At 40.9% G+C, this 11,303-nt stretch overlaps 1 protein-coding gene across 5 annotated transcripts in view; it reads right to left on the bottom strand.

Moving 5' to 3' along the window:
* The window catches only part of LOC308189182 (uncharacterized protein), a 24,415-nt gene extending 13,227 nt beyond the window's left edge, over positions 1-11,188 (bottom strand). For 4 of the 5 annotated variants that reach the window (XM_080578950.1, XM_080578952.1, XM_080578953.1 and 1 more), the window contains exons 1-3: positions 7,345-11,188; positions 5,524-5,561; positions 4,228-4,333 (exon numbers count right to left, since the gene is read on the bottom strand). In XM_080578950.1, coding sequence (XP_080435076.1) covers positions 4,228-4,333; positions 5,524-5,561; positions 7,345-7,413 — 213 coding nt within the window. In that variant the 5' untranslated portion in view covers positions 7,414-11,188. Of the gene's footprint in view, positions 1-122; positions 2,840-4,227; positions 4,334-5,523; positions 5,562-7,344 lie in introns of all 5 variants that reach the window. The other variant, XR_013946075.1, reaches the window with a different exon arrangement.
* Between the last annotated feature and the right edge of the window lie 115 nt (positions 11,189-11,303).

Genomic DNA, 11,303 nt, shown 5'->3' with positions numbered 1-11,303 from the left:
ATACTCTTATAAAATATATTACATATAGAGTATGCATTAATGTTATTTTTTGGATATATTTATGACATTTTATATGCTACATCATGTTTTAATTTGCGGCTTACAGGCTCTTGAACACTCACCAGTGGGACCTTTATGGAAGAGGCTACTCTTTAGTGTGTCGTTTTGCTTTTGTACCTGCCGTTCTGTTCATCACATTGCTGTGCTGCTTCCTGTCCTTGTAAGACACCCTCATTACTCACAAGCCCAGAACTGGCTTGTCTTCAACATTGTCTGCAGACAAAGTTGCCATTAAGAAATCATGTAGCTTGCTAGCAATACCCTTAATTGCTCCTTTAAGCACTCAAGGGATCAGCTCTTCTGTGGACACATTTCCCTCAGGAGCTGGAATATAACCAGTAAGTGCATCAATGCTTAAATGTATTGCGCGCTCCTTGAAAGCCATTGTTTTAGCGTTATGCAGGCACACGGTGCCTCAGGTGCATCTTTTCCTTTCAGCATTGCATATTTGATCTTCAAAACCCTCTAACACTCCGCTCATCCAAAGCCAGCTGCCATTTCTGCATTTGCTTATTATTCCTTCATGTCGCGGGATTTCTGTTCTCCTCAGAAAGCTTCCCCAGCTTTCCAGGTTCCTCCCACCTCCCACCCAGCCAACTTCATTTCCTCGCTAGGAAGCAGCAAGCAGTTTGCGAGTGGACGCAGCCACGTGAGAATGAGCGGATGGCATTTAAGAGGATATTCATGGTCAGACCTCTAGGCAAAGAAAACCCTGCAGGGGCACCTGCTGGAGGAGGTGGTTTTCATTTGACGTATGAAATGGTTCTGAGAAAGCATTTCTTCTGCTCCTGTCAGTCCCAAACCCTTCTTCTCCAATGCCCTGGGCCTGTCCTACGTCCGTAAGTGGTGCTGGGAGCCAGTGTGTTTGAAGCTTGTTGAACAAGGTCACCTCCTCTGAAGAACGTTTATGTAACAAGAACTTGCAGTGCTGTCGTCATGGGCTGCGTATGCTTTGGTTTCTTTTGACAGGTTGTTTCTGGGCCATCTCTTACATGTTCTGTATGTAAGGGCAATTTGTCACTGCTGGCATTCATCTTCCACACATAAGGAACTGAGCAGCTCTAGAGCTAGAGCCAATCTTTCTATCTTTGACTTTCAAGCTCTGGAGGCAAATATAATGGCTTTCCAGTAATCACGATGCATTTGTTAAAATCCTGTCTGCAGTCCTTGCATAGAAACAATAGTCGACAGCTTTGCTTGGTGCTACCAGTCATAAATTTAAGTGTCCTTACCAGCTCTTTGAGACTTTTGACTTCTTTTTATGATCAGCATCTGCTATTCATTTTTGCACAGTAAGGCCCTTCCACTGGATGTTTTAGCAGTTAGCCTAACAGAGAGGTATCATTCACATAAGTCTCTGCACATTCTCTCTGTAAATCAATGGTAATTTGTTGGCAATCACTCATTTCAAACTGAGATCTCCCTGTTCTCCCATGTACCATCTTTTTTTTTTTTCCTTGTCTTAAACAAACATGGCATAGTTCAGGAAAATGCAGTATTTCAGTGCAGCTGTGTAAATGGCGAGCTGACTTGATGTTTTGCTGAACATCTTCCCTTCAGGAGTGGGCAAGCAGTTGCCCAGAGAGGTGGTGGAGTCTCCATCTTGAGGCATTCCCGATACCCACCTGGGCCTTCAGCAACCTGCTTGAGCCTGAAAGCTGGCCCTTCTTGGTGCAGGGGCCGCACTACCTGACCTCCAGCAGTGCCTGCCAACCCAACTTGTTCTGTTATTTCCATGTTTCTGTGTCCTCTGTTTGGTGGACAGAGTCGATTTGAAATATAGCTTAGTTTACCTCAGAATATTGCCTGGAAATCAGCCTAGAGACAGAAAATTATGTCAGCTGAAAAGCTGACATAATAAGACAGTTGATGTACTGCAAAGAATATTGGAAAATACCCTGATTTGTTATATTTACCTTTTCAGACCAAATCTGACTTGCCACGCTTTTCTATGAACTTGGGGAAAGGATCATACTGAGTTCTGCTCTCCTTTCAGTATGGTACACAGAGGTCAGTGGGGCTACTCTGTTATCACCGTGCTGTACCAAGACACACCGTAATACAAAATCTTAATGTTCTATCCTGTGCTCAAACTTCTCAGAAAGCCCCCCAAATTATTTCCCACCATTAATCTTACATTACCCCTATTATTTCTTCTCAGAGAGAACAGCACAGTCTCTGTAATTGCATGATCGGAGATTTCAGATTTTAGTGGTGCAAAGCTTTTATGTAACATCAATTCTTAATAAAGCATGTCACTTCCATGACCTGTTGCAATTTGTCACGGGAAGCATTAAAGAGCTAGTTAATATCTGAGGGTTTTGAGTGGGTTGTTTTCTGAGTTTTCCTGAACATTGGATGTGGATGCAAATCCATAAGAAACAGATAAATTGTGTGTCAATGGTGATGACACTTTTTGTTATTTGACACACTTTTCTAGACTTTTCTGTAGCTCACTTTTTTTTTTTTTTTTCAGTGCAAGGCATAGCAGTACTGCTTGAAAAGGTTTTGCTAAAAACAAAACAACACAACATTTTTTTGAAAGAAAACCCAGATTAGCTACTTTGCTTCTGATATTATCCAGCTGCTGAAGTCCCACCCACAGGAAAGTAAAGTTCAGTTGCCTTAATATTGTTTCTGACTGCCTGCAAGATGTTCTAGAGCATCAGAAACATCTCCACCGTGCTGGGTGACATCACGTGGGACCTACATGAGACTCAGCAGCACACGTATGTTACTTTTCTCCACAATTTGTTTTTGAGATGGTCTCACAAGCCACCTAGAACAAAGAAAACATGCTTGCTATCAGTGCCCTCCCAACAGTATTCCTTCTCTAGAGAGGAATTTCCCAGCCTCCTTGAAACACGCTGTAGTCCAGCCAGGATTAGTGCCTCTCAGCCTGGCATTCCCTTAGTGCCTAGACTTCCTTTCCAAAATGAAATAACTGAGAAACTGCAACTCCTGTGCCCCCTGATTTTACCACATGTCAATCCTCAATGTCTTAAATCCTCTCTGATCAAAAAAGCCCAGGCCCAGCACTGGTGTGGTGTGTGTCTGGGTGGATGACCACTTCTTGGCCAAAGTCAAAGGGAGCTGGGCTTTCCTGTACTGTTTAGTAACCAGATCATTCTGCGCCGATTTCAGTTTTTTGCAGGAAATGAAAATGTCCTACAATTGCTCAGATCTACTCTTTCTATCTGAGACTCGTAGTCATTACATACAGCTCATATTCTGCCTCTAGAGACACCATAACATTTATGGCTGAGCATATGACTTAATAAAACCAGGAACAATTCAGATCTGTAGATACCTCACGTTGTTTATGTACTGCAGCCCCTTCAGCTAGGAATGCAGCATGTTGAAACTCGGGACACAATTCCCCAGCCCTGTACCTTTTGCAGTGCTATTGTAACAACACTACGGCAAGGCGATACAAAAAGCCAGGGTGGAGGCTGGCTTCTAGCACAGCAATCTAACAATTTCATCTAGTTTCAACTCAGTCATCTTTTATACTCTGATTTGTGAAATAGTTGAACTAACAATAAAACTATTCCTTCTGCAGTTTTGCAGATCCCACTGAATTGACTTGAATGGCAGTAAATGAAAAGGATTAGCAATACCGAACTATTGTACATCGTCAGTAGGGAACCTGATGACTCTGCTGTTAAACCACCGCCCTCAGGATTGTCATAAGTTCACCTTTCCCTAATCTCAAAATGCGATATTAATTCTGAATTGTCAGAGGCTATTTAAAGGTAGTACTGAGCAGAAGAGACCCAGATATCTGTGATTGTGTGCATTACTAAAGACCTCCACACCAGGAGCAATTGTAGAACACAAAGAGACCAAGGTTTGAATCACGCCTTACAGGTTAGCTGGTGCAATCCCCTGCTCAAAGTAGAGCTAGCCTCCAGGCTACAGCAGCTTGCCCAGGACTTCAGCAAGCCAAATTTTGAATATCTCCAGGATGAAGATCCACCTGCTCCCTGGGCAGCCTGCCTCTGTACTCAAATCCTCTTGTGGGGAAGATTAATTTCATTCTGTCCAGCTGGAGTCTTCCTTGCTGCATCTTGTGTCCTTTGCTGTATGTCCTGTCACTTTGCACTGAGAAGTGGCTTTTTCTTTTCTGTAACAGTTATTTACTGGAAGACAGCAACTAGATCTTACCTGCCATTTCTTCTTCAGGCTGAACAAACACGTTTCTCCTAGCCTCTCCTCACAGGGCATGGGCTCCAGCCTCCTAACTGTTTTGGTAGGTCTCTCCACCGGTGGACTTTTAAGCAGAAAAAAGAATCATAAAGAGAGTGGAAACTTTTTCTGTTTACTAACGTGAATGTAAAAGAATGCATGCACATAAAGAAGAAATATATTAAAAACGAGATTCAAATTAGCAAGGGAATTACAGAATAACAGGAAATCATTTTGTGCACAGTTTGTGCTTACCTCGTTGAATGCCTAAAGAAAACAGTGATATTCAAGGGAAAGGTTTCAGTAGATGATTTCGAGCTGGATTATGGCTTCTTTTGAATCAGTCCTCTCTAAAGAGTATCAGTAATTAATGTATCTAAAAAGGTGAACTAGCCCTGTAGAAAGATTGCTCATGCACATAACACTGATGAAAAGGTGTCAGGGACCAAGGATAGAGCAGGATAAGGAATAATGCAATAAGTTAGACCTAATGACATAAATTAGAGGTCTTCAGATTAGACAAGCCTGATAAGTATCATCTAAGGATACCTAGAGAAGTGGCTCTCACTGTCTCAGAGCTCTTAGCGGTCTGAGAAACTGAGCTCACAGGAGATTAGAAAAGGGCAGATGTTTTTGAGAAACTGAAAGAGAGGAGACAGGAAATAATGGAAAAATCAGCTTAACTTCAAGGCTGTCATTCTGGCACCTTCCACAAGCTCTAAATTACTTTTACTGTAACAACAAAAAATATAAATCCAAATAACCTAAGCTGATTCTGCAGCAATTTCACACACACACCAAGAAAATTTATTACTAAGGTGTAAAAGAACACGTTTTTAATGTGTTTGTAATGGCCTCTTCAACTCACAGCTGAGTGCACTTATACCTCTACACTTAAAAGAAAAACAACAAACCAAACCAAGAAAACAACCTCAGATTCAAAGCTAGGAAATTGTAGGATGTAGAAATACATAATAAAATAAGTTTACTATAAACTCAATAAGGTCTGTGCCTACGCAAATGACAGATGTAAAAACAGGAAACAGATCAACTGCGACTGCAAAACATGAGGTGATATTAAGATGTCTGTGGCACAAGAAAAATAGCAATGTTCATCCCATTTGGAAAGTGAGGGGTGTCTTTCACTTCTTTGTAAATTGCCATAAAAGAAGGTGTCAGCTCATTGTTTCTGTGGACTCATGCTTAATACCCTATAAGCACAAAGAAGGGGCATTACAGAAGATGGAGGGAGCTTTCCTCAGAAAAGATACGCACCTGACTATGGGCCTGTAACACCCAGCTCCACCTGTTACCTGTGGGAGAAGGTAAAAGCTCTAAGAAATAGGAACTCCTCTTTCTCTGCAGTTTGGAGAGCATTTTCACCACCATGGCAGGCAACCTACTGCAAACAGCGAGACCTGATCGTGTGGTAAGGGCCTTACACCAAGTAGCGCACGTCCTCTGCTACCCTGGCTATCTAGAGGCCTCTCAGCAACGCGCCAAGCCTATGGAAACACGTTATCTTCCACCCATCCTGCTATCATAATTATCCCTTTTGTTAATTGTTTTCTAGGAGGCTGAAGAAGTTAATTGGATTCTATTTCTCTGATGAAAAAACATCATCTAAAACCCTGACTTGGATGTCAAACTAAGGCAGACACACACACACACACACAGACAGACAGACAGATCCAGGACGGACCTCAGGCAAGGGGATGAGCAGCAGTTTGCATCGCTGTTTCATTAGCACTTGAGACTGTCCGCAGGAGCAGATCCATTATACATCAACCCGGACAGTAAGACTCAAGGCTCTCAAACACCCCTTGCTTGTAGGGGAAGTGGACGAAGCTGGGAGCTTCTGCCTGTTCCTTTTTTTAAAAATGGTGCAGTCGTGACCTTTAGCTCCACTCTGCACTGCAGGCAGAAGCTGAGGAACACGTTTTCTGCCTCCACAGCCTGTATTTCTTGGAAATTTTACTGGTCCACTGAGAGATCATGAGGCATTCCCACAAGTTTTTCTGCATTAAGAGGTACATATTTTAAATTGGGAAAAAAAGGTATGTAACTTTGCATTAAAAATGATCCATGCAATTAATATGATAATTTAAAAAATCATCCTTCTAAATAACTGACATTATTTATCATCATGAATATGCCACCACATAAAAAGCTCTTAACCTATGATTACTGAAAAAATCTTTTTTTTTTTTTTCTTCATATTTCAGAGAACTTTGCACAAAGCTAGTTATATTTTCTCCTTGTTTACTAAATTGGAACATTTCACACATCTACAAGGATTTTTTTCTGTCATCGAGAGAAAAGCAATTTGAAAAATTAGAATATGAAAATGAAGTTATAAGGCATGGAAAACCACCGAGAAAATTCTAGAATAAACGCAGCAGCATAAATGTCATGAAAATACAGAGACACGAAGTAGCCAGGGGGTTGAGGGTAGTGATCATTTCCATCTGCTGATAGCTTGTGAGCCTGTACCTGCAGTACAGCCCATTACAATACAGCCCAATAGGTCCCCATTAGAAAAATTACCAACGTTACTGGAGAAGCCAACTAGTAAAGACCCACCAAGAGCGTTAGGAGGCTAGTCTATGATGAACAAGGAGAGGAGAGAGCTGGGTTTGTGTAAGCCTAGAGAAAAGGCTTCCCCCCTTAACCAAGGGTTCATAACAATCCATTTTATCAGGAATTTCCTGTCATCCTTACCACCATTCCCTGGAGTTTACCAGTCAGCCTGTTCTCACTGTTACTGGGCACTGAAGGTGTTAGTGCTATGAGTGTTGCATCAACAGCAAGCTGAAGGTTTAACAGATACACTCACCAATACAAGGTGAACAACTGAAGGTACCTGATTTTTTGTAGTAAAAAGCATTGTATATGGGCAAAGCATAATCAACTGCACATTTGAGTACTTTGTATTTCTTCAGGGAATGCTAGAGCCTCAATTCTACACCCCAAAAACTAGATGTAAGCATTAGAGACCCCATGTTGGAATTGGGATAATCAGTTTCTCTGTAGTAAACTGAACACTTAAAAGTCACCAAAAAAAAACAAAAACAAAAACAAAAACAAAACACTTACCCAGTTCATCTCTCTGCTTGTTTTTAAGTGCCTGGCTTCATTCTTCCACAAGGTCTCTAACAGTTCCATCTGCTGACTTTTTATTTTAGCATTTTCTTGCAGTTACAGAGGACGCTGTTTGGAAGGGACCTCTGGAGGTTTCTAGCCCAACCCCGTGTTCAGAACGGGACTGTAATAAACACTCAATCACGTCACCTGTGACTTTGGCTGACTCTTGAAAACCTCTGAGCATGGAGATTCTATTTAAATGTCATTATCTCAAGAAACAATACATTGTAGAGTTGTCTAAACCTTTTTTTTTTTTTTTTTTTTTTGTCAGATATGTTGACTTCTGTACATTTATTGTAGCCCTGGAAGCCAAAAAGAAATCTGATGTTTGAGTAATGACTGCAGATGAGGCATTATGAATGCTAGATACATACAGAGTTTTGTGCTGCTGCTCTGTTTGGAAGGAGGCCAAACAGCAGATGATAGAATAAATATAAATGAAAGTGCATCTCTTTCAGTAAGTGACAACAAATTGCTCTGGGTTGCTCGTTTAAAGAAAAAAAAGCAGCATTAAAGGCAAAAGTGTATGTAGCCAACAGCCTGCTTAAATGTAACTGAATAGAAATACCAGGTGCAGAAGTAAGAAAACTTAATTTACATTCAAAACAAGGAGCCATACTGCGAGTAGTAGACAAGACTATAGTTGAAGTACAATCCTCAGGTTTGCTGCCGTGGCTGTCCCATCTGTCTTCCAGAACAGGGGTTTTGTTTGCACTCTCTCGTGGTGCCTGAACGCTTTCCCAGCCGCTCTCACTACCTGTCAGTGTTCAGGTTACAGTGCTTGCTTCAGGGGAAGGGGAGGGAAAAAAATACGTGCAGTGCTGTGATTGCATCAAGCAGACTTTATCAGGATGCTCAGTGGCAGTATCGAAACGGCCACGCTGCCCGCGCTGCTCTGCTGGAGCTTGTTTACAAGACTCGTCCTGCAGAGACACCACGGCACAACCACGTGCTGACCTCGGCTCTGCCAGCAATGCAGAGTTGTGAGCACACGACTGCTTGCTTTCTCCAGGCCGGAGTTTTCCCACTGGGAGAAAGCAGCACGCTGATTGCCCTTTGCTGCGGCCCAGGATAGGGGTTGTCACGGGAGCTGAATCAGTTTCTTTTACTGGTAACACTTTACTTTGCAAAGTCCCACTGACTTCTAATAGGCTTCAGATGTTTAAGGAAAAAAAATAATCATCCTGGTGCCAAGAGATTACGGTATATTAATTCGGAGGCAAACCGAACTGTCAGAATTCTAGCTTCCAGAGAAGCAACTAACATTTGGTAAACGCTGAAGACAAGGCTACAAAACAGTATCCACTTGGTGTTTCCCCTCCTTTTCTTTCTAATTTTCTCATGCAATGGATGATTTTCTAACAGCGCCATCAACTTCTCCTGAGGGCATCTCTGAGCAGAACCTAATCAGAATATTCTTTCAGATGCAAGAAACTTTTTATTTCCCCTCTATCACATTTAAAACACCCTGCCACCAGTGCAAGCATCTACAGTCCCCGTGTTTCTAAAAAATGGCAAACTGGAGAAAACTCTCAAGACATTTAATAGGGACTGTCTACAAGGATGGACTCAATTCATGAACTGCAAACCTAGTCATTTTGAAAACTTCTACATTCTCAGACTTAACAAGATTACTGCATCACCTCTCTTCCTCTTAGACTGTTCAATTACCCGCAGCAACCAATGCTCAAAACCACCCAAGTAGAGGTTCAGCCATCTGACCATTAGAATCACCGAAGCACATAACCTCACAGAGAAAGACAAATACACAGCTTTTCATTGGATTTCCAGCCTGGGAAGTCAGGACAGTGTTTTCAGCCACTGCCTAGAGTCTTGGGCTTCTTTCTGGCAGTCAAGGCAAGAGTAACTAACTAGGACAGAGCAACCACAATAAGCAAACCAGCACTATTTAAACAAACAACAAAAACGTCTGTGCAGTGTTGTTGTTGTTTTTTGGAGGGGGTGGTGTTGTTTCTGAAATACAGAGTAAAACTGTTGATCAGGGCAAGAAAAGTAGACTCCCCGTTTCTTGGCTCAAATCTCCCATTACATTTGACAGGAAAAAAAATAAAAAAATAAAAAAAATTGTAGATATTGCAGGAAAAGGGGACTACTCAAAGAATTTAAAATGGTCTAGATGTGGGCTCTTCATCTATTCAGTTATACCTGATTTAAATAAGTTAATGATCTAAGACTGCACTTTCCTTTAGCTCCCAGACATAAAATTTCTATTCTCATTTTGGTCTGACAGTGGCAAGCTGTCAGAAAAAAAAAAAAAAGCCATCAAGACTGTTCTTTTTTTATACAGATAGCTTTTTGCCAATTGTTGCAATCAGCTGTATCAACAAGTATTCTCATCAACTGAACCTGCCCTAGAATGGAAACCTTTGCAGAGACAGATTGAAACAAAACTTAATTTACTGCTCAAAGGCACCAACAGATGCAGTTCTGATTTTTTTACATAATTTTTGACATTCTGATAATCTGTGGACATCATTAGACCATAAAAATAATGGCTGTGTTATAATTAGTCCTTAGGGCTGAGTACTGCAGACTGTATGACGATGATCTTCCAACTCTTCCTCCATTTCAAATACCCAATATGTAAAAATAAATGCAAACATATGAAAACCAATGCTAATTTCACGCTTTAAGTTGGATGCTGCTGTACCAGCAGGATTTATTTTCTTATATATCGTTAGAACTAAAAATTATACTTTATATATACTTTCTTTCAAAAGAAAATTCTGCTATGCAGGACCTGTCAAAAAAGCTACCCATCCAACTGCAGCTCTCAGTTCAAGGAATGAATTCAAACCTTGGTTGTGGATATGTACAATAGAGCATTTAGCTCTAACAAGCAAAATACAAGGGTAAGAACGTTTTTATTAACCTATTTTGTGAACTCTCAAGAGGAAAATGAGTCCTGTCAATGCTTTTTCACTGCATGAAACTTAGCATCTTACCAGAGGACATGTCACCATTTCAGTTTTACACCTCTCCCTCAAGAATACACCCTGTGATGAAGTAGTTCAAGGGCAGGCATCAGAAAGTCTGTTGTAGCAAGGTACAGCAAATGGATCCAAGCCACGTTAGGACTTCATCGGGAAAAGCAAACATTGTAAATTTAGTTTGACAAGCAGCACAAATATTTGCATCACGTGGTTCTACTGGAGGACAATAACTTGTACCACCAGTCACTTTCCTTTCAGGTCAACTTGATAAAAGTAGAAAGAAACAAAGGGTGGAATGTAAATTATAAACTTTGAGGACAGCCAAGTAATTTTTTTAGTCAGCTTATGTAAATCACCCTTTTGGCCACAAATAACCTCTTTTAAACATTTACTCTATGACAATATACATACCACTTTTTTTTAAAAAAAGTATTATTTTAGCTATAAACAAGTATCTTGCAGAAATTAGAGACAACTCCCACTTGATGAAATGACTGAGAAACAGAGGACTACTGTAGTCGTGAGGCACAGTCACAGACTCTTTCAGGCACAATTTCAAGACATGAGTCTGAAGCACGTTCAGCGCACCTGAAGATCTGGTTAAGGACACTATCTCCCTCACAAAGAACTTGCCACTCTGAAGAAAAATACCAGACACCACTCCCTCACAAAATGCATTCTGCATTTTTTTTGCCAGGATGCTGCGCATTATTTTATTTTGAATAAATAAAGTGGGTTTTGAGTTAGGTATCCTATATGTTTGTGTAGTTGTATGCATACTTGCGATGATTCCCTGATCCAGTTAAAAAAAAAAAAAGCATGTAAATAGTACTCAGGGTGGGTGGTTGGTGGGGTAAACACTCTTAAAGAAAAAAATGTTATTTCTAGAATTTTTATGCTTTGAATGAAACACCGTGGGTTTTTTTTGTTTTGGTTTTTTTTGGTTGTTGTTTGCTT

The sequence above is a fragment of the Anser brachyrhynchus genome (assembly GCF_964034855.1).
Source record: "Anser brachyrhynchus genome assembly, chromosome: 2".
Classification (NCBI taxonomy): Eukaryota; Metazoa; Chordata; class Aves; order Anseriformes; family Anatidae; genus Anser; species Anser brachyrhynchus.
Note: the sequence above shows the minus strand (reverse complement) of the source record. Positions and strands in the feature narration are given on the sequence as shown.